Raw genomic sequence first — 24,410 nt, 5'->3', positions numbered from 1 at the left:
GGGCACAATGAGCACATTCACCCGATAAATATCATTTTATGTAAATAGCAGGCAGCTTGTTTGTGTGCTTCACATTCCATGTAAATGAGGCGCTGGAAGCGACCGCGCTCCCCCCGCAAGGAGCGAAGTGAAGTCCAGCAGACAAGAAAGACATTAAAACTACTACAAACTTCTCACCTCCTGGAATAAATCAGAATTTGGCTGCTTTCTTCTTAAAACCTCACCAGTCCTGACCAGGATTTGTGTCTGACACTGCGAGTCAGCTCCACTGAAGTGAATGGAACTGAGCTGCAATACCAGACAATACCTGTTGACAGGTGTGGCGCTGTTTGTGAAACAGTCATCATTGACCCACCTGCAAAACTTGGTTCCACAATTCCTCTCCCCCTTGGAGCTAAGGGGGGCAATGGCTGCCTTGGGTCAGGTCTACTTATAATTAGCACTCAACTTCCATCTAAGTCAAACCCTTTAAGGAAGACGGCTCAGAAATGGGGTGATAGGGAACAGATCATCATCGGGGGGGAAAATATGGCTGCCACATATGGGCTCCGCAGTGGCTGTGAGTGAGGATACGTGATATAATGCAAATAAATGGCTGTTTGTGCAACAACACAAAACCAACCCAAGTCTGCAAATGAGGAGCCATTCCTCATAATTCCCAAGCAGAAGGACATCCTCCAACTTATCAAAATTTCATAGTTGGCAAAATAGAAACCCATAAATTAGTTGCTATCCCTTTTTCATTCCTGAAATCTGGAAAAAAAAATACTCTTACCTATTGAACCGTCATTGCGCCTTCTTCTGGTATGTACGTAGTTTCACGATACGGATAGTTAGTGATGAAGCTGCAGTCTGCCCAGCAACAGGTAGTTGGCAGGGACAGTCAGCGTTAAGTTTAGGACTAGCCCATAGTCGGAGCGGCTGAGTCGCAGGGAAAGTGACAGTTTCCTGTTATGAGGCCTGGAGTGCATAGTGAGTGGACCTAAAGGCCCAAGGTGAAGCCGTGTCACATTCTGGAGTGATCCTAAGGCCGGCTTCACACTTGCGAGTTTTACGGACGTAAGAGCGCAGAAACTACGTCCGTAAAACTCGCAAAAAATACGGCACAATTATTCTCTATGCCTCTGCTCCTATCTGCCGTATTTTACTGATCAGTATTATACGGCTTTCTACGGCCGTACAAAATCGCAGCATGCTGCGTTTGTCACCGTACTGCGCAAGAAATACGCCAATGAAAGTCTATGGAAGCGTGAAAAATACGGATCACACACGGACAAGCAGTGTGACTTGCGAGAAATACGCAGCGCTGTTAGAGAGAAAAGCCGGCAATTCAGTGCGGTGTACAGTAAAATCACACTGACAGCTTACAGTAGAATAGGTAGAATAAATGTGTACACATAGAATAGGTATATATATATATATATATATATATATGTCAGTAGACACATATATGTATATATATTACTATTTTTTCCAGCGCTATACAGCTTGAAAGCCGGTAATTCAATTACCGGCTTTTTCTTTCTCCTTCCTAAAACCCGACATGATTTGAGACCTGGTTTACATACAGTAAACCATGTCTTCGCTCCATTTTTTTTGCAGATTCCACACTACTAATGTCAGTAGAGTGTATCTGCAAAATTTGGCCGTTCTAGCTCTTAAAATAAAGGGTTAAATGGCGGAAATAATTGGCGTGGGTTCCCGCGCAATTTTCTCCGCCAGAGTAGTAAAGCCAGTGACTGAGGGCAGATATTAATAGCCTGGAGAGGGTCCACGGTTATTGGCCCCCCCCCCTGGCTAAAAATATCTGCCCCCAGCCACCCCAGAAAAGGCAGATCTGGAAGATGCACCTATTCTGGCACTTGGCCACTCTCTTCCCATTCCCGTGTAGCGGTGGGATATGGGGTAATGAAGGGTTAATGCCACCTTGCTATTGTAAGGTGACATTAAGCCTAATTAATAATGGAGAGGCGTCAATTATGACACCTATCCATTATTAATCCAATTGTAGTAAAGGGTTAAATAAAACACAAACACATTATTTAAAATTATTTTAATGAAATAAAAACAATGGTTGTTGGAGTATTTTATTCTACGCCCAATCCAGTCACTGAAGACCCTCGTTCTGTGAAAGAAAAAACATAATAAACCAACAATATACTTACCCTCCGCAGATCTGTAACGTCCAACGATGTAAATCCTTCTGAAGGGGTTAAAACATTTTGCAGCAAGGAGCTTTGCTAATGCAATGCTACTCCTCGCTGCAAAACCCCGGGGAATAAGTCTAAATATAGATCAATGAGCTATACTTAGCTTCATTTGCGGTGAGGCGCCCTCTGCTGGATGTTCATAGATCGTGGGAACTTACCTAGAAAGCTCCCAGGCTCCCAGCTCCCAGGCTTTCTAGGTAAGTTCCCACTTACCTAGATGGTGGGGGACCGGGAAATCTGTATCTGAAAGTGGATTTTTATTTTAGAATTTTAGATGGAGAAAAATAAAGAGTGGAAAACCCCTTCAGGCCTTGTTTTTCCGGCTTCAATGCTACTGAACAACCTCTACGAGGCCACATATCACATGCTTAGCAACTGATTTCCATGGTCAACAGTGGTCAATGGATCCTGGGAACCATGGTCTACAGAACTGTGTTTTATGGCACAACTAGAGAGAGCGAAACACTGTGGACAGGTATCAAGCTGTTTTTGGCACATAGCAGCCATAGTCAATCACTTTAATGGGAACCTGTCATCAGGATTTTGCTAAGCAAAACTACAGACACTGTCAGGTTGGCGCCGTTATACTGATTAAAATGATACGTAGGGTGAAGAAATCCGTCTTGTGGTTGTCGTTTAATTTTTGCTTACAGTTTTAAGTTAATGAGATTCTCGTACTTCGGCGCGGGACTGTGGTCGGAGCTTTTTTCCATGCTCTCGCCTCATCATCTCCCAGATTGAGAGCATCGCTTGCCGATAGATGCTACTGGGCATGCGCAGCTGCCGATCCATTTTGTTGGAGCTAAAAAAAAATTTGTGAATACCACACTATTAAATGTGCAAGCGCAGTATTTAAAGTATGAAGCAGATCACTGAAGGCTCGCTGACCTGTCATTTAAGCCCATAAGGATGACGATGAGGCCAGAAGGCATGAAAATAAGGCCTGCCCACAGTCGCGCCCCGGAGAATGAAAATCTCATTAACTCAAAACGTCTAACACTGATTACACAAGAACCACAAGACGGATTTCTTCAACTTAAATATCACTTTAATCAGTGTAACAGCGCCAACCTGATAATGTCTGTAGTTTACTTAGCAAAATCCTGATGAAAGGTTCGCTTTAATGCAGGAGCCATGTATAGTCACTTGTGGCTTATAGGCAACTGCTGTAACATACAGAGAGAACGCACATAGAAAATGTGTTAGAAGACTTCAACCCATCGATATCCACAGCCGGGCTTCCAGCATCTATAAAGAAAGACATGCATCCCTCCAAATCCCCTAGTCCCCAAAAAAAAAATTAGTGGCCTGATCAGTTTGGAGAGGGGATCAGCTAATAATACCTTGCGTGTTAGGGTGGCCTAACCCCTCCATACAAGAATGTAATGATACCATTAAGGTAGACAAGATAATCCTTGAGCAATTACCTCCCGGGCACCAATCACAAGCATTAATTATAGCAATGTAATACCCAGACATGAAAATTAGCAATAGCTGGAGCCTGGAAATCAAAAGATTAGTGGAAATATGTGAGGGCAGCAGCACCATGTACCTAAGGCACGCAAGAATGCACAGGGATATATGTTCCACCGGGTCTAAAGGATGCCATGTAATGGTGTGCGTCATCACAAGGCTCATTAACCAAGAACACGTGTGCGGTAGAATAATCTATGAACATCGGGGAGAATATTCTAAATATAATACAAATAGCTTGTTATAGAAATATTTATCCCTGATCTCTATCTATTATATAGCTATTATCTGTCTATTATCTATTATTTATTTATTATCTATCATCTATCTATCATCGTACTATTATCTATCATCTATCTATCATATATCTATCTATCTATCTATCCATTATCTGTCTATTACCTATCTAGCTATTATCTGTCTATTATCTACCTATTATCTATTATTTATCTATCTATTATCTGTTTATTATCTATTATCTATCTATCTATCTATCCATTATCTATCATTTATTTATAATATATCTATTATCTATCCATTGTCTATCTATCCATCTCATATCATAGATAAAAAAAATTGCAACAGCATCAAACAATACCTTTACATATGTGCAGAGCTTTTCCAACCAGCAATTCAGTGGCTCCCCATAATAAAGCAAAAAAAGAAAAGCAGCATAAAAAAAAATGAAAAAAAAATGGACTTTATTGCCCCATGGCAGCATGTGCTGCTTTTCTTTTTTTGCTGTATCTCACAGGATGGAGACATGTTACTGATTTGCAAATTATGAAAAAATGGAAACTACATTTTCAAAACATCGCGATTTATTGAGGAATAAGTGTGAGATCCACGTGCAGAAATCCCGACACTTCCAGCCTTGGCTGCTTAACGTCTACTGTATATTATTCCAATGCACACTGCAATCTGGGAGTAGGACCTCTTGTGTCATTCCAGTGCTGGCATCTGGACCTACACACCTTGCAATCTGCCAGAGTGAAATATCAAGGTCTCTTCATTCAAAGATTTTGTCTCAGTTTGCAACAAGAGTCGATAAGTGGCACGTCGACAAACAGGAATCATCGCACAATCATCCCACAACATCTCAGTCATATTAGGGTCAGGACTTTGACTAGGCCACTCCAAAGTCTTAATTTTGTTTTTGTTAAGCCATTCAGAGGTGCACTTGCAGGTGTTTTGGATCATTGTCCTGCTGCATAAAACAAGTACGCTTCAGCTTGAGGTCACGAACAGATGGCCGGCCATTCTCCTTCAGGATTTTTTGGTAGACCGCAGAATTCATGGTTCCAGTAACCACAGCAAGTCTTCCAGGTCCTGAAGCAGCAAAACAGCCTCAGACCATTACATTACCACCACCATATTTTACTGTTGGCATGATGTTCGTTTTCTGAAATGCTGTGTTACATCTATGTCAGATGTAATGGGACATACACCTTAAAAAAAAAAACTTGTCTCAATAGTCCACAGAGTATTCTCCCAAAAGCCTTGGTGATCATGAAGATGTTTTCTGGCAAAACTGAGACAAGCCTTTATGTTCTTATTGCTCAGCAGTGGTTTTCATCTTGGAACTCTGCCATGCAGGCCATTTTTGCCCAGTCTATTTCTTATGGTGGAGTCATGAACACTGATCTTAACTGTGAGGCCTTCCGTTATTTGGATATTGCTGTGGGGTCTTTTGTGACCTCTTGGATGAGTCGTCACTGCGCTCTTGGGGTAATTTTGGTTGGCCAATCGCTCCTGTGAAGGTTCACCACTGTTCCATGTTTTTGCCATTTATGGATAATGGTTCTCACTTTGGTTCTCTGGAGTCCCAAAGCTTTAGAAATGACTTTATAACCTTCCCCAGACTGATAGATGTCAATTACTTTGCTTCTCATTTGTTCCAGAATTTCTTTGGATCGCAGCATGTTGCCTAGCTTTTGAGGTGCTTTTGGTCTACTTCACTTTGTCAGTCAGGTACTATTTAAGTGATTTCTTGATTGAGAACAGGTGTTGCAGTAATCACACCTGTGTGTGGCTAGGAAAATTTAAATGAGCTTCCCAAAGATGTGATAAACCACAGTTATTTTATGTTTTAAGAGGGAGGAGGGGCAATCACTTTTTTCACACAAGGCTCTGTAGGTTTGGATTTCTTTTTCCCTTAATAATAAAGACCTTCAGTTAAATACTGCCTTTTGTGTTTACTTGTTTTATCTTTGTCTAATACTTAAATTTGTTCAGTGATCTGAAACATTTAAGGGTCACAAACATGCAAAAGAATAGGAAATCAGGAAGGGGGCAAACACTTTTTCACACAACTGTGTGTGTATATATATGTACAGAAAAATTATGTATTTATGTCACAGCATTGAGAATCATGGACGATGAGAGAGCACACAGGCTCTGGCACAATAAAAGTGCCCCAACGGTCCAGCCAAAAGGTTTGATCGTTCTATGAGAGTGAGCTGTAATAACCGGCATATTGTTTCTACAATTACAAAGAACTAAAACAGGTCTGGCTTTACAGGCAGCTAATTGACATTTTTGAAGAAGACAATGGAGGTTTGTGCATCTGGTTCCTTTCTTCCTTCTACATAATGCCCCCAATACAGCGGTCTGGCACTATCCATGGGTTTGGGTTATCAGGATATCTTAAACCTTCACAGACCATTGAATTGCTTGGCTGCGGAGAACCTTCTTGTGCAGATCTCTGGGCTCCAGAATTCTTCCATCCACAACTTATGTTATTGTTCTGTGTGCCATGAAACACAGCTTGTTCCGCCGTGCTTGAAACCGAGCCATTGTTACAAGGACCCGGCTCAATAAGGAGGTTTTGCCGCGGGCAATAGAGGAACTTTCTCATGAATGGGGTCAACAGAAGCTCAATTAGGAAGGTTCTACCATAGATCTGATCAATAGGGAGAATGCTTGGACTCATTGTCCGCTATCTAATCTAATAGCCGAAGAGCAGCGGGTTAGGCTTAACCCTAACACTGCAGCTGCATACACTAAACACTGGATCTATACAGATCCACTCCTATGGATGCATTGTATAGCCAATTATTGTACAATTACTCCTTTATTTAAACAAACAAAAAAAAAAATGTAGCAAAAAAGAATGAAACTTCAAAAAAAATTAAAAAAAGTTGATAATACAAAAATTTTAAAAACCCGCAGAACAGTAAAAAAAATTTTAATATGAAAATTAAAAAAATGCAAATACAAAAATGTGAAAAAATAATTTTAATATGAAAATAAAATTAATACAAAAGTACAAGAAAATGAATAAAATATTTAACGCAAAAAAAACTATGCAAACAAAAAATTAGAAATATAATATACAGAAATATTTAAAAAATGGCTGCAGGAATTCTATATCATAAAACAACAGGGAAATTGGCAGTAAAAGCCAATCGCTCCTGTATTGAGACTCGAATGAGATTTTGCTGTTTATTCCCTTTTTATTGATCGAGAGGAGAAACAAACAGAAATGCTAAATAGTGGAAGAATATAAAAGTGATGGGTATTAATGTGAAGATGTAACAGAGCAGAGTTTGTTAAGGTGCAGTTACAATGTGTCATACAGTGGGTACGGAAAGTATTCAGGCCCCTTTAAATTTTTCACTCTGTTTCATTGCAGCCATTTCGTAAATTCAAAAAAAGTTCATTTTTCTCTCATTAATGTACACTCTGCGCCCCATCTTCACTGTAAAAAAAACAGGAATGTAGAAATTTTTGCAAATTTATTAAAAAAAGAAAAACTGAAATATCACATGGCCATAAGTATTCAGACCCTTTGCTCAGACACTCATATTTAAAGAGAATCTGTCACCCCAAAATCGTATATGAGCTAAGGCCACCGGCAGCATTCTGTAATGCTGTAGATAAGCCCCCGATGTAACCGGAAAGGTAAGAAATACAGGTTATATTATACCCACCCAGGGGCGGTCCCGCTGCGGTCCGGTCCGATGGGCATCGTGGTCCGGGGCCTCCCATCTTCATACGAGGACGTCCTCTTCTTGTCTTCCTGCTGCGGCTCCGGCGCAGGCGTACTTTATGCTGCCCTGTTGAGGGCAGAGCAAAGTACTGCAGTGCGCAGGCGCTGGGAAAGGTCAGAGAGGCCTGGCGCCTGCGCACTGCAGTACTATAAAGTACAGCTGCGCAGGAGCCGCGACAGGACGAAAAGAAGAGGACGTCATCGCATGAAGATAGGAGACACCGGACCCGGACCGCGACGCCCATCGGACCCGAAAAGAACCGGGACCGCCCCTGGGTGAGCATAATATAACCTGTGTTTCTTACCTTTCAGGTTACATCGGGGGCTTATCTACAGCATTACAGAATGCTGTACATAAGCCCCTGATGCCGGTGGCCTTAGCTCATATACGATTTTTGGAATGACAGATTCCCTTTAAGTCACATGCTGTCCATTTCCTTGTAGTCCTCCTTGTGACGGTTCTACTTCTTCATTAGAGGCCAGCTGTGCTTAATTAATCTGATAGGACTTGATTTGGAGAGGTGCACACCTGTCTATATAAGACCTCACAGCTCACAGTGCATGTCAGACCAAATGAGAATCATGAGGTCAAAGGAACTGGCCAAGAAGCTCAGAGACAGAATTGTGGCACAGATCTGGCCAAGGTTACAGAAGAATTTCTGCAGTACTCATGGTTCCTAAGAGCACAGTGGCCTCCATAATCGTTAAATGGAAGAAGATTGGGACCACCAGAAGTCTTCCTAGACCTGGCCGTCCAGCCAAACTGAGCAATCGTGGGAGAAGAGCCCTGGTGAGAGAGGTAAAGAAGAACCCCAAGATCACTGTGGCTGAGCTCCAGAGATGCAGCAGGGAAATGGGAGAAAGTTCCGCAAAGTCAACTATCACTGCAGCCCTCCACCGACGGAAGCCTCTCCCCAGTGCAAGACATATGAAAGCCCGCATAGAGTTTGCTAACAAACACATGAAGGACTCCCAGACTATAAGAAATAAGATTCTCTGGTCTGATGAGATGAAGATAGACCTTTTTGGTAATAATGCTAAGCGGTATGTGTAATGAAAACCAGGCACTGCTCATCACCTGCCCAATACAATCCCAACAGTGAAACATGGTGGTGGCAGCATTATTATTATTTATTATTATAGCGCCATTTATTACATGGCGCTTTACGTGTGAGGAGGGGTATGCATAATAAAAACAAGTACAATAATCTTGAAAAATACAAGTCACAACTGGTACAGGAGGAGAGAGGACCCTGCTCGCGAAGGCTCACAATCTACAAGGGATGGATGAGGATACAGTAGGTAAGGATAGAGCTGGTCGTGCAGTGGTTTGGTCGATCGGTGATTACTGCAGGTTGTAGGCTTGCCGGAAGAGGTAGGTCTTCAGGTTCTTTTTGAAGGTTTCGATGGTAGGTGAGAGTCTGATATGTTGTGGTAGAGAGTTCCAGAGTAGGGGTGATGCGCGAGAGAAATCTTGTATGTGATTGTGGGAAGAGGAGATAAGAGGGGAGTAGAGAAGGAGATCTTGTGAGGATCGGCGGTTGCGTGCAGGAAAGTACCGGGAGACGAGGTCACAGATGTATGGAGGAGACAAGTTGTGGATGGCTTTGTATGTCATGGTTAGGCTTTTGTACTGGAGTCTCTGGGTAATGGGGAGCCAGTGAAGGGATTGACAGAGGGGAGAGGTCGGGGAATAGCGGGGGGACAGGTGGATTAGTCGGGCAGCCGAGTTTAGAATAGATTGGAGGGGTGCGAGAGTGTTCGAGGGGAGGCCACAGAGCAGGAGGTTACAGTAGTCGAGGTGGGAAATGATGAGGGCATGGACTAGGGTTTTTGCAGTTTCTTGGTTTAGGAATGTACGGATCCGTGAAATGTTTTTGAGTTGAAGGCGGCAGGAAGTGGAAAGGGCTTGGATATGCGGTTTGAAGGAGAGATCAGTGTCAAGGATTACCCCGAGACAGCGAGCTTGTGGGACTGGGGAGAGTGGGCAGCCGTTTACTGTAATGGATAGGTTCATTGGGGGGGGTCACGTGAGATGGGGGAAAGACAATGAATTCTGTTTTGTCCACGTTAAGGTTTAGAAATCTAGCGGAGAAGATGGATGAAATAGCGGATAGACATTGAGGGATTCTGGTTAGTAGGGTGCTGATATCTGGTCCAGAGATGTAGATCTGTGTGTCATCAGCATAGAGGTGATACTGAAAACCGTGAGATTCTATGAGCTGTCCCAGGCCAAAAGTATAAATGGAGAAGAGCAGGGGCCCCAAGGACTGAACCTTGCGGGACTCGGACAGATAGGGGGCGAGGTGAGGAGGTGGTGTGTGAATGGGAGACGCTGAATGTTCGGTCAGTTAGGTATGACGAGATCCAGGATAGGGCCAAGTCTGTGATGCCAAGGGAGGGTCTGTAGTAATAGGGAATGGTCCACTGTGCCAAAGGCAGAGGACAGGTCCAGGTGGAGGAGGATAGAGTAGTGTTGCTAGCTCTTGGCGGTTAAGAGGTCATTGGTGACCTTAGTTAGGGCAGTTTCAGTGGAGTAGTGTGACCGGAAGCCTGATTGTGAGCGGTCGAAAAGGGAGCAGGAAGATAGATGGGAGGACAGTTCAAGATGGACGTGTTGTTCCAGTAGTTTTGAGGCATAGGGGAGAAGTGATATAGGGCGATAGCTAGATACAGAGGATGGGTCAAGTGAGAACTTTTTGAGGATAGGTGTGATTGAGGCATGTTTAAAGTTTGAGGGGAAAACAACAGTTGTTAGTGATAGGTTGAAGAGATGGGTTAGAGTTGGAATGAAAACTGTGGCGAGGTTTGGGATGAAGTGGGAAGGGATCGGGTCAAGTGCATAGGTGGCAAGATGCGATCTTGAGAGTAGAGTGGAGAGTCGATGTTCTGTAATAGTGGAGAAGTTGGTTTTGGAGGTGGAGGGCTGGGTAGTTGGGAGGAAGGGCTCTGGGGGTTGTCGACTAAAACGGTCTCTGAAGTTCTCAATCTTCTGCTTGAAAAATGAGGCAAAGTCTTCAGCTGAGATGAGTGGGGAGGGAGGAGGTGCTGGGGGACGGAGGAGAGAGTTGAAGGTAACATAGTAACATAGTAACATAGTTAGTAAGGCCGAAAAAAGACATTTGTCCATCCAGTTCAGCCTATATTCCATCATAATAAATCCCCAGATCTACGTCCTTCTACAGAACCTAATAATTGTATGATACAATATTGTTCTGCTCCAGGAAGACATCCAGGCCTCTCTTGAACCCCTCGACTGAGTTCGCCATCACCACCTCCTCAGACAAGCAATTCCAGATTCTCACTGCCCTAACAGTAAAGAATCCTCTTCTATGTTGGTGGAATAACTGTTTAAGGTTGTGAGACAGGGAGGAGATGAGAAGTAGGTTTGTTTAGCTGTGGCGAGTGTGGTCTTGAAAGTAGTGAGGGACTGTTTGAATGCGATAAAGTGCTCGTTGGAGTGGGATCTTTTCCATCTCCGCTCTGCAGCCCTGGAAGCTCGCCTCAGTTCTTTGGTCAGGCTGGTGTGCCAGGGCTGTCTGTTGATTTTGCGAGCTTTGGTATGTATGAGAGGGGCAAGCGATTCCAAAGCTGCAGCTATTGTTGTGTTATATAGAGCGGCAGCGTCATGCTATGGGGGTGTTTTTCAGCTGCAGGGACAGGACGACTGGTTGTCATTGAAGGAAACATGAATGCGTCCAAATACAGAGATATCCTGGATGAAAACCTCTTCCAGAGTGCTCTGGACCGCAGACTTTGCCGAAGGTTCACCTTCCAACAAGACAATCACCCTGAGCACACAGCTAAAACAACAAAGGAGTGGCTTCAGAACAACTCTGTGACCATTCTTGACTGGCCCAGCCAGAGCCTTGACCTAAACCCAATTGAGCATCTCTGGAGAGACCTGAAAATGGCGTCCACCAACGTTCACCATCCAACCTGATGGAACTGGAGAGGATCTGCAAGGAAGAATGGCAGAGGATCCCCAAATCCAGGTGTGAAAAACTTGTTGCATCATTCCCAAGAAGACTCATGGCTGTACTAGCTCCAAAGGTGCTTCTATTCAATACTGAGCAAAAAGTTCTACATTTCTGTTTCTTTCAGTCAAAATGGAGTGAAAAGTGTACAATAATGAGAAAAAAAATGAACTTTTTTGAATTTACCAAATGGCTGCAATGAAACATAGAGTTGAAAATGTAAAGGGGTATGAATACTTTCCGTTCCCATTGTATGTACACAGTGACTGCAGCAGCAGAATAGTGATTGCAGCTCTGGGGTATAATACAGGATGTAACTCAGGATCAGTAACGTAATGTATGTACACAGTGACTGAAACAGCAGAATAGTGAGTGCAGCTCTGGAGTATAATATAGGACGTGACTTAGGATCAGTAATGTAATTTTTTATAAGATTAATTAATCTTTCCCCCATCTCACTCTACCCCTCCACCAGACCAATCCATCAATGTCAATGGCAGCTCACTTTCCCCAGTCCCGCATGCTCGGTGCCTCGGGGTGATCCTCGACTCTGCCCTCTCTTTCAAGCCACATATCCAAGCCCTTGCTTCCTCCTGCTGTCTCAAACTCAAAAATATTTCCCGGATCCCTGCATTCTTTGACCACGAAACCACAAAAACACTAGTACATGCCCTCATCATCTCTCGCCTTGACTACTGCAACCTCCTGCTCTGCGGCCTCCCCTCTAGCGTTCAGGAACCCCTCCAATCCATCCTACCCTCTGCTGCCCGACTAATCCACCTGTCTCCCCGCTACTCCCCAGCCTCTCCCCTATGCCAAGCCCTTCACTGGCTTCCTATCGTCCAGATGCTCCAGTTCAAAACCCTTACTATGACATACAAAGCCATCCACAACCTATCTCCTCCATACATCTGTGACATGGTCTCCCGGTACTTACCTACACGCAACTTCCGATCCTCACAAGATCTCCTTCTCTACTCCCCTCTTATCTCTTCTTCCCACAACCACATCCAAGACTTCTCCTGTGCTTCCCCCAGACTCACCTCTTCCGACAAGCCTACAGCCTGCAGTGATCTTCAACCTACTGAATCGCCGCACGACCAGCTCTACCCTCTCCTAGTATATCCTCACCCATCCCCTGCAGACTGTGAGCCCTCGCGGGCAGGGTCTTCTCTCCTCCTGTACTTGTGTGTGCCTTGTTTTACTCATGTTTATTGTATTTGTCTGTAGTTGCCCCCTTTTTTCACATGTAAAGCACCATGGAATAAATGGCGCTATAAAAATGTATAATAATAATAATAATAATAATAATAATAATAATAATAATAATATGGACACTGTCACAAGGTGAACTCTGCTAGACTAGTTTCCATTTTTGTGAAACTCTTTGCAGGTAATGATCTAATTTTGTCACAATCACAATAACAATTCCACGTGATTCATAAACCTGTAGATGCAGCCAGAAAGTACAAGAACTTCAAGTTCTCCCCATTCACATGGAAATCAGCTACATGAGCCTTCGGGGCAAGTCCTTCCTATCTGATGATTTTTGTAAGACATTTTTGGAGCCCAAATTTAAAGGGGCCTGTCGCTATGGCACTGCTCTCAGCTGTAAAAAAAAAAATCATATGGAAGCAATTTCTTGCACAAATGTAGTATTACACAGGTTCCTATTTAATAAAGTGATGACATTTCGCCATCATTTTATAAATATGGGGTCAAACTTCTGTGGCCCCCACCAGTCCTCAGAATGTAGGATTGAGCATTGATGCGACGCTGCATTACATTGTCATTTTTCCCTGCACAGAGTAGCGTAAGCAAACCAGCAGTGCAGGGACCTGCCGCCAGGTGACGGGGCACGAGAAAACCAGTAAAGAGGACGCTGAGCTTCCTTCATTATCATGAGTGGGGGCAACGCAACTCTGAACAAAGCATAATGTAGTAAAATGTCTCGGCAGCCATAAAGGCGACTAAGGGTAGAACATCCGATCCCATTATAAAAGGGATACAGAATAAATGCTAAGTGTATAATCAGTGGGGATCCGCCCTCTGGAAGTCCAACTGATTGAGAAAACGGACCACCGCTCCATTCACTTCTATGGGTCTGTGGGAGTAGTAGGGCATGTGTGACCACCGTTAATGCACACAACCACTCCATTCACAAAAGGGTCACAGAAGTCCTTTCTCAGATTTGGTAGGTGCCCCAGTGGCCGTACCCCCAATTGTTCAGTCCCCCTATTGACGTGTTGTGAATGAGAAACGGGGAGTAATCTGCGGGCAGACTCCTCTATCAGCGGTATATCTCCTCTGAGAGCAAAAGGATTGGGCATGCAGAAATCCATCAGCCCCATCATTATTTTTTATTTTTATATCCACCACAAAGATTAAATCTAATATCCAAAGCCTGTGAGTATGTGTCAGCAAGGAAGACAGGATCTGAAGGGTCAAAATTAGTGATGAGCGAGTATGATGTTATCTGAGCATGCTCGTGTCATAATCGTGCATTTTCGACGTGCTGGAAAAAATGCTCGAGTCGCCACGGTGGCATGTCTCGCGTCTGTTCGACAACCGCAACACATGCGGGGATTGCCTGTTTGTTAGAAAATACCTGCATGTGCTGCAGCTGTCGAACAGCCGCCAGACATGCAGCCGCGATGACTCGAGCATTTTTTTTCCGAGCACGTCGAAAATACTTGAGCGTGGTCAGATAACACCTTATCCGAACACGCTCAAAATCTATTTTAACTATTCCATCATGCAGAGCCATTAGAAGTTAAAAGATGAAGTAAATCAGCTTTACAGCATGTCAGCCCTAATATCTCAGCTCCCTGGACCCATGTGACCCCAAAGTGGGGGTGTATATTCCTAAAAATATTCATGGTGTCAGTGCAGGCTTCAATGACTAATTCAGCTCTGCTACATCTGTACTCAATAGCTGAATACCATGTAAATGGGAATTATCACCTTGTTAGGGTTTATGGTAATTAGGGCCTGGGCAGGGGATTACATAACATGTCCCAGGGATTAAAGCTTGCTTTGAAAGCTGTGTGAACATGTCAGTGAGGGCGGCCTCTGTTTCCCGCCATGCCTGCTTGTGCCAGTAACCTTTTGCCACATGATAAGGTTACAGGGAATATAAGGCTTTTTACAAGGGAGAAAAAAAAAAATCTGTTTTACACAATGTGTTATTAAGGCTTTAGGAGAGGATTAGAACGAGTGCAGATTATTCCAAATTAAGATATCGAACTGGGGCAACGGCTGCAAAGTAGTAACAGGGGTTATAATTAAGCTCAATAGGAATATCACAGGACCCCATGAACTGGTACCATCAATTTCCCATATGGAGCACTTCAGTAAGACGTCAGACTTGCTTGACCAGCTACTGAATCACAAGGTCAAAAAGTAGCCAGTTTTTACTTTTATTTTATTCCCAATGTTCCCCTATTTATTCCATTTTTTTTTTAAATCTACCATATGGTTAAAGAGATATGGGCCTTTTCCTTTTTTTGCCAATTTGTATGGTCTTTACAAGGGTGTGTGGCTCACAGGATCCTCAGGGGCATGTCTTTCAGCTGCTTTGCATTATTATCCAGTGAACCACGCCCCCTTGGTGAAGACCATAAAAATAAGCATTAAATAAAAAGGCCAATATCTCTGGAACCTGATGGCGGATTTTAACAAAACAAATAATGACCCATATTTTTATGCCATTAGATGAAACCTACAGGCGTATAGCACTGCTTCCTTCCATTTCCCATTTGTGATTTTGGGGCGACGGGTGCTATGGTCTTCGTTAGGGCCGAGCGGCTGCTCCCTGCACAGCTGGAAATAATCACCGCCTCCTTATACTGCCACTTGATGAAGGCAGTATTTTCTCTCCTCCGTCAAGGGTTAATGATGAAGTGGCAATAGATTGGGGTATAGCTATAGCGGGTAGTTGGCGCCATAGTCTTTTGCAAAAAAATGTAACGGTTCTGGGTTGTTCCAAAAACGTGTTCCTTCTCGCAGATACAAGAGATGGTGGGGTACTTGGTACCATTTTTTTTTAGCCTCGCCACTTCCTCAAGACGTAACAGAAAATTTACACTAAAGATTTAGGCCCAAAGTCCACTGCAAAATCCACATTACGTTGTGAATTTCACCCTATCCAAACAAAGAGTGAAATCTGTGGTAAAAAATCCACAGCTTTTCCTCAAAAAAATGAATTTTTAGGATTTTTTGGGACATAAATAACCTCCATTTTATCATGTTGGCGTCACTGACCGCTCAACATTGCATGTATATATCTGGCTGATGACATTTTATAATGCAGCTATAACAACCAATCAGAATTAACGTTTCATTTTTCCAGATCAAGTTTCAAAATGGAAGCTGAACTTTCATTGGTTGCTATGGGTAACAAGGGCTCATACAAGGCAAATTTAGTACATGAGGCCTAGTGTGGAAATGCAGAGCAAGAGGCGAATATTAGATTGTATATAGTGCACTGTGATATAAAGAGTTATGAAGACCCTACAGATCACACACATTGATGTATCCATGTATTATATAGGGTCGTACACAACAAAATGGCCGCCTGGTCTTTGTTAATTTCAGCTGCTCTCCTTTCTCATGAGGTGTTTATATCTCCTCTTACATCTCCTGAATTTGGCATGTGATAATACCACCATTGACTCTGGGTCTTAACCACTTCCAACCCAGGCAATTTTACACTTTCGTTTTTCCTTTCCCTACTATAATAATGTACTTTAAAAAAGGGGAAAAAATCCAATAAAATGATGGGAAAAGAAGAATTTCTACCACAGTTTTTGGGGTTTCCATTTTATGATGTTCTGTGGTAAAAAAAAAAAAAAAAAACAATCTGGCGAAATGATTCTCCAGCTCAAAATTATTATAACAATACAAAAAAAAAAAAAAAAAAAAAAAAAAAAAAAAATTATATATATATATATATATATTTTTTTTTTTTTTTTTTTTAAGTGATGAAAAAAATACATAAATTTGGTTTTGTCGCCATTTTCTGAGACTCAATATTTTCTTTCAATGGAGCAGTGAGGGCTTTATTTTTTCATTGCAAGCTGTAGTTTTTATTGGCACCACTTTGGGGTGTGGTACATATGATGATTTCATTTCTTTTTTTTTTTTAGAGGGGAGGTACAGCGACCAAAAAAAATGACAATTCTGGAATTTTTTAGGGGTTTTTTTCTTTCTTTTTTTTAAATTACCTTATGGTGTTTTCCATACGGGTTTTATTTTGTAGGGCCAGGCTCATACAGATTAAAAAAAAACAAAAAACTTGGGTTGAGCCCCCTGTGCCCCGTAACATCTACCCAATTCATAACTCATTTTTACTGACATGCCGCACCCTTAACAATATGGTCTAAATGTGCAAAATGCAGGGGCCAATATAGAACAGGATGGGTACCTCGGCATCCGATACAAAAAATGGCCCTAAACATTAACCCTAGAGGCCGATAAGTGGCCAATGCAATTTTAGAATTGGGACCCCAAATTCTAAAAATCAGGAGATCGATGTAATAACCGGGATAGTCATGGATACTGATGGTGGTCTCACTGGTTCCCAGTCCCAGCTCTGACGGCAGGTGACGTTCAATGTAGGAAAGCAATAAAAACAAAGGAAGGATGCAAACTAATATTTGTAAGAGTTCCTCCCGGAGCACAAAAAGGAGTCGGCGGTCCGAGCTGACGTCAGTCCAAAACACAAAACTTAATGAGGTTTTAGGTATAGGAACTCGTGAAATCCGCCCCCATTTCCTGTAAATTTCCACAACAAGGAAGATGATGAGAATACGATAATGACTACAATCTCCGACATAGTGTCAAAATCCCATAAGGCCCTTTATGGGGTGACTAAATTCTATCATATGGGGGGTTTTCAACTGAAACTTGGTTAGACTATGATCAGTGAAGCCAATATTATGGCCGCACACAACGTCTAGGATCAGACAGCTCTCCATACACTGTAGATACTGACAGACCCAGATGTTCCTTGACCAGGGGTAATACAGCCCTGCATCGGGTGGAGAGTGGGGACAGACGTGTCTACAGATATCTGCCGGGTACAGTGCACCTGTCCTATTCTAATGGAACTCCTCGCTCCACAAAAGATGGTTTATCCCTAAGGCCGGGGTCACACTTGTGAGTGCAGTGTGAGAAACTCGCGCGAGTCTCTCGCATTCCACTCGCAAGTGTGACCCCGGCCTTAGGTAGAGAGAGTCATAAACAAATGTCGTGCCCCAAGAGAAAAAAAATACAAGGAATGTCAAAATCCAAAATGCTTGATTCGTCAAAATTTGGGTGGTGGATGGGAGGCCCCCATACACAGACTGCAGGCTACTGCAAGCAAAACCAGTGGGTCCACACGTTTACCCCACAATGGGTTTGAAAAGTATAGACAGTAAACCATTGTTGTCCGGGGTCATCTCAAGCTACCAAGATTAATCCGGTCTATTGAGATGACCCCAAGCGATGATCAGAGGGGGCAGCACATGTGCAGATCGATAGGCAGACGACTCTTGCTGGCGATCAGTACGTGCGCCGCCCCTCTGATGAGACCACCCTGGGCAATGATTTGGCGCCTGCGCAGAGTCTCACGTAGGCAGAGAAGAGTGACTTGTCAATCACAGACTGGAGACTGACAGCGGGCAGGGTAATCAGTAGGCAAGCTACTGATCCGGTCTATTGAGATGACCCCAAGCGATGATCAGAGGGGGCAGCACATGTGCAGATCGATAGGCAGACGACTCTTGATAGCGATCAGTACGTGCGCCGCCCCTCTGATGAGACCACCCGGGGCAATGATTTGGCGCCCGTGCAGAGTCTCACGTAGGCAGAGAAGAGTGACTTGTCAATCACAGACTGGAGACTAACAGCGGGCAGGGTAATCAGTAGGCAAGCTACTGATCCGGTCTATTGAGATGACCCCAAGCGATGATCAGAGGGGGCAGCACATGTGCAGATCGATAGGCAGACGACTCTTACTAGCGATCAGTACGTGCGCCGCCCCTCTGATGAGACCACCCGGGGCAATGATTTGGCGCCTGCGCAGAGTCTCACGTAGGCAGAGAAGAGTGACTTGTCAATCACAGACTGGAGACTGACAGCGGGCAGGGTAATCAGTAGGCAAGCACTGGAGCTGGAAGTGCAGTGTCCTCCCACTGCACTTGTCATTAAAACGTCAGAGCTGGACTGCTCAACAATTTCCAGACCAAGTACTACAAGAAAGATAAGCATTAAGGGGCCTTTATAAACATCATACCTTTAGTAGGGGATCTAGTTTCCTGATGACAGGTTCCCTTTAAATCCAGAAGTTACAATTCCAGAGATTTAATACTTGCTCACATCTGATACAATTGAATCTAGTCCAGACAGTTCTAGCTGCACACATCTCCCTCTCCTGTCCTAACAGTTTGTTACAATGTATCACTGCAGGTCAAATGTATCAGCCGGGACTCCAAATATTAGGAATACTTGTATATCCATCTCTTTGTTTGATGTTTCAGCCTTTACGCTAAAACAAGAATTTGCTGAAAGCGGAGATCATGAAATGATGAAACTCTATTAAAAAGTTGTAGAACTTTTCCATTTTATTAGAATCAGGTTTCAGTCCAGATCTGAATCTCCAAAATTACACCACATTATGGTGCCGTGTGCTACTGCAGTCTTTAATAATAAGTCTTTTTTTATGGGGCTCCCCTATTCATAAGGGCCTAGGTACAACTGCAAACCCCGCACCTTATAGTTACACCCCTGGTCGTCAGCATTACTGCCTACAGACGGTCATATTTACAAGTAAGATGGCGGCCAGAACATGGATTATTTCTTTACTTGAATGCGAAGGACTAACATAACATGGGGTAGTGGAATGACTGTGACTGAGAACTAAAAAGAAGCCAGCGGAAATGTATGAGCAGTTCTGTACGCAGGCAGATATGATGTCATTGAGAATCTGAATTTAGAAAATGTTAAATATTTGCAAAATAACTAAACCCTACATGCAGTATTATATCTAGAATATACCTGCATGCAGTGAACGGACATTGCTCAGATGAGAGCTGCAGTACAGTTTACGGCTGTGTAGATTTGTCAGTTGTGAACATTGCAGATTAATGGTACCGTCCGCCGGTCACGTACAGCACGGCCAGGAGGATGTGGGTCAAGGATTTTCAGGAGTCATTAACCTGGATTTACATGGGAATGCAGCACACGGGATTCTCAGTGTCACAGAGGAAAGGGTTTTCTGTGGACCCTCAAAAATCAATAGGATCTGCCAACAATGTAATGTTTTAGGGATACCCCCCCCAGAGGAAGCAGTTGCACCATAAGGTCCTGTGCCACATAAGAATCACCAGTATTATAAGTGGCTTTTGGTAGGTTGGGGTCCTGTTACAGATTTTGCATTGGGGGTCTCCAGTTGCCTCCTAAGGTCTCCAGTTGCGGAAAAGATAGATGTGACCCCATCCAGTCCTAATGTGAAAGCAGCTACAGAGAATATCCCCTTGCGCTGGAGGACCCAACATACCCATACACTACAATCTGATTTCAATGGAAGAGGTGCAATACTTAATTCCTCCTGCGGAGGCACTGCAGGAGAATTAAACACTTGCTGATTGGTTCTTTCACAGACTCAGCCAATTGTTGGGGATCTACAGCCCAAAAACTGCTCAGTATGTTACAACTAACCTCTTCTAACAAAGCGGACAGAAGTTCAATGACAAATTCAACTCTGCTACATCTGTTTCCCCAGATCAGTACAGTCCACGCAGCAGGACAACCTGTGATCAAGAGCGTAGTCCTGATAATCCGGAAAATCTGATATTCCGCCAAAACCTAATTCATTAATAATCTCTCATCGGGTCCCAACAAGACATCACTTATTCTTAGGATAGATGATGAAGGGGTTGTCTGATGGAAACAAGTTGAGTGACGTATCGATGTAGCAGAGCTGAATTTGTCATGGTCACATCTCACAGAATTAACTAGTTATTGGGTGATCGATATGTTCAACCGAGCCCAGATGTGTGATATTTGGATGGAGTTCCCTTTTAAGATTCTGAATCAGGCTGCTGTCTTGAAAATGCCGCTGATCATGTAATATATGTAGATTTACATAGGACTGCATTGTGGTTCCAGAGGTCCAATAAAGCGGTGGCTGCTGCATAGTGCAAGTGAGTGGGGTAGCATTGCAACTCACAAGGTATCGCAACAAGCAAGTCACAAAAACTCCAAATCATTCAGACTTTTTGCTGTCGGTGCCTTGGGGGGTGCAGTGCGACCCCATTCACTTGCACTATGCAGCAGCGGAATGCGGCCATCTTTGGGGGGCACAACCTGCATCACAGCCAAAGTCACTGTGTAACCCCAGCATTAATCTCAGGAATCGCTATGTGTTTAAATGACATACTCAGCTCTGCTACATCTGTATGGGTGTCACGGCCGACGTCATTATGTCACCTCCAACCCACCACGATAAGTTTACCTGCAGTCCTATGGAAAAAAAAAAAAAACCTCAAATAATGCATGAGAAGATGAGGGAGTGCTAAATAACCAACTCAACCCTGCTACATCTGTACGTACAACAGGGTTTGAATAATTTTACATGACAAGATCATCGAAACCTATAAACAGTAGTTCTCAGGTAAATGGCAAATTAAGCTCTGCTACATTTGGACAGTTTCTTACTATCTTCACACATTAAGGGGTCACAATTAGCTGCGACAATTTACAAACTCAGCTCTCCTACATTGACAAATTCAGTTTAGGAAAAAAAAGATGTAGCAGAGCTGATTTTGTCATTATCTTTGCATTATAATAATTTTATGAATAAAGGTAATACAGTATGTTTACCAGCAGTCCCATGTAAACCACAGGTAACCCCATTGTAGTTGCAGGGAGTTGCACAAATTTCAGCTCCAATCCATATCACAAGCTCAGCTCTGCTACATCTGCATTCAATATACTTTCTCATTATGTTTAGCAGTCAGAGATCCAACAGATGTCTGCAAAGTCGCTTTTTTCTTCAAAAGAACCTAATCCTCGGATACAAGTGCGGTATCTAATCTCGGCTTCATGCTTTCATTAATGTCATCAGACTGGACTCTGACTACAACATTGGGGAAATCCCAGTCCAAAGATGTATTACAGATGTAGCAGAGCTCAGTTGGGTGTTTGGTACAACTCAGTGTGCTGCGGGCGGCTTAACAATGTCTAATGACAAATTTAGTTCTGCTACATCAGTGGTAACAAATGTCTGGGAACAAGAAACCTTACATTGTTGCACTTGATGTCACATACAGGGACTTGTGAAGGGTTAATATTCTGCTACCATACATTCCCCATTACAGCAGGCTTTAGTGTCTCTTTACACCTCTCCGTCATATGTCAGACAGCGCACATATCAGGATGTCAACATGAACTGTGCCAATGACAAACTCAGCTCTGCTGTAGACACAGGATCGGTGCAGAGATCTGTGCTAATGACAAGCTCAGCTCTGCTGTAGACACAGGACCGGTGCAGAGATCTGTGGCAATGACAAACTCACCTCTGCTGTAGACACAGGACCGGTGAAGAGATCTGTGCCAATGACAAGCTCAGCTCTGCTGTACACACAGGACCGGTGCAGAGATCTGTGCCAATGACAAACTCAGCTCTGCTGTAGACACAGGACCGGTGCAGAGATCTGCGCTAATGACAAGCTAAGCTCTGCTGTAGACACAGGACCGGTGCAGAGATCTGTGCCAATGACAAACTCACCTCTGCTGTAGACACAGGACCGGTGAAGAGATCTGTGCCAATGACAAGCTCAGCTCTGCTGTAGACACAGGACCGGTGAAGAGATCTGTGCCAATGACAAGCTCAGCTCTGCTGTAGACACAGGACCGGTGCAGAGATCTGTGCCAATGACATGCTCAGCTCTGCTGTAGACACAGGAGCGGTGCAGAGATCTGTGCCAATGACAAGCTCACCTCTGCTGTAGACACAGGACCGGTGCAGAGATCTGTGCCAATGACAAGCTCACCTCTGCTGTACACACAGGACCGGTGCAGAGATCTGTGCCAATGACAAGCTCAGCTCTGCTGTAGACACAGGACCGGTGCAGAGATCTGTGCCAATGACAAGCTCAGCTCTGCTGTAGACACAGGACCGGTGCAGAGATCTGCGCCAATGACAAGCTCAGCTCTGCTGCATCTTCCTGCATGATTCGCCCCCCATCGCTGAGCTACAGCACCTGGATGTGAAGGGTTAATAGCCCCCACAGCTGGAGCAGACCTAGGTGGACGCATCCTTGTCACCAGCTGTCAGTCCTATGTAAATATCGCCGCCCGCTCCTCGGTGATCGCTCCTGCCGCCGCCGGCACGTCTTACCTCGCTCCTTGTTCTGGATGGAGTGCACCACGTCCTCCACGTCCACATGCTTGGCCTCGTCGAAGCTGTGCACGGCCATGTGGTAGCCTTCCTCCTTGAAGGCGGTGTGGACGCCCTCCACCGTGAAGAAGCAGTTCCGCTCCGCGCCGTCGTCGCTGTACAGCAGCAGCGCCCGGCTCCACTTGTGGTAGCGGAACAGCCCGAGGAACATGTCGCCCATCTTGGTGTAGGCCGGGGCCACGCGGGTCAGGTGCGAGTACTCGTCCGCCTTGTGCATGAAGCCCGTGGCCAGAGCCCCGGCGGAGATCATGGGGATGTCCCAGTGGGAGGCCAGCCGGGCCACCGGGGCCGCCGCGTACTCGCACACGGGGCCCAGCACCACGTCCGGCTTCCGCTCCTTCAGGGCGGCGTCCACCAGGCTGAAGAGCGCTCGGTTCCCGCAGTCCGAGTCCCGGTACGTGACATTGAGCGTAAAGCCCGGCAGCAGACTGGCATTGTGCTGCACGGCCCGCAGCGCGTAGTCTATGGCGGGCTGCACCCGGCTGATGGAGAACATGTAGCGGTCATCCCGGGGCAGGATCACCAGCAGGTTCACGGTCTTATCATCGTCCGGGGGGGCGCCCTGTGCTAGGACCACCAGAGCCAGGGTCAGCAGGAAAGAGGTCATCCTTAAAGGGAAAGTGCGGTGGAAGGTGAGCGCTGCTGCTAATCAGGGGTTCGGTACCTGTGTAGCCAGGTGAGCTCTGCTGCTAATCAGGGGTTCTGTACCTGTGTAGCCAGGTGAGCTCTGCTGCTAATCAGGGGTTCTGGATCTGTGTAGCCAGGTGAGCTCTGCTGCTAATCAGGGGTTCTGGATCTGTGTAGCCAGGTGAGCTCTGCTGCTAATCAGGGGTTCTGTAGCTGTGTAGCCAGGTGAGCTCTGCTGCTAATCAGGGGTTCTGGATCTGTGTAGCCAGGTGAGCTCTGCTGCTAATCAGGGGTTCTGTAGCTGTGTAGCCAGGTGAGCTCTGCACTGCTCCTGCCCTTTGTGTTCTGGATCTGTGTAGCTGAGTTCTGATCCTGCCCTGGTGTTCTGTAGCTGTGTAGCCAGGTGACTTCTGCTCCTGCCCCTAATGTTCTGTAGCTGTGCAGCCAGGTGAGCTCTGCTCCTACCCCTGGTGTTCTGTAGCTGTGTAGCCAGGTAACCCAGCTCTGCTCCTGCCCTGATGTTCTGGATTTGTGTAGCCAGGTGAGTTCTGCACTGTTACTACCCCTGGTGTTCTGTACTGTGTAGCAAGGTGAGCTCTGCTCCTGCCCCTTCCTAGGATGTTCTGTAGCCAGGTGAGTTCTGCTCCTGCCCTGGTGTTCTGTAGCTGTGTAGCTAGGTGACTTCT

At 44.7% G+C, this 24,410-nt stretch overlaps 1 protein-coding gene across 2 annotated transcripts in view; it reads right to left on the bottom strand.

Moving 5' to 3' along the window:
• Window positions 1–23,704, bottom strand: part of NPR3 (natriuretic peptide receptor 3) — a 76,169-nt gene extending 52,465 nt beyond the window's left edge. For both annotated transcript variants that reach the window (XM_069745986.1, XM_069745987.1), the window contains exon 1: window positions 23,038–23,704. In XM_069745986.1, the coding sequence (XP_069602087.1) occupies window positions 23,038–23,704 (667 nt within the window). The remainder of the gene's footprint in view (window positions 1–23,037) is intronic.
• Between the last annotated feature and the right edge of the window lie 706 nt (window positions 23,705–24,410).

Source organism: Ranitomeya imitator, chromosome 1 (assembly GCF_032444005.1).
Source record: "Ranitomeya imitator isolate aRanImi1 chromosome 1, aRanImi1.pri, whole genome shotgun sequence".
Classification (NCBI taxonomy): domain Eukaryota; kingdom Metazoa; phylum Chordata; class Amphibia; order Anura; family Dendrobatidae; genus Ranitomeya; species Ranitomeya imitator.
The sequence above is the reverse complement of the archived record's forward strand: the minus strand, read 5'-3'. Positions and strand labels throughout refer to the sequence as shown.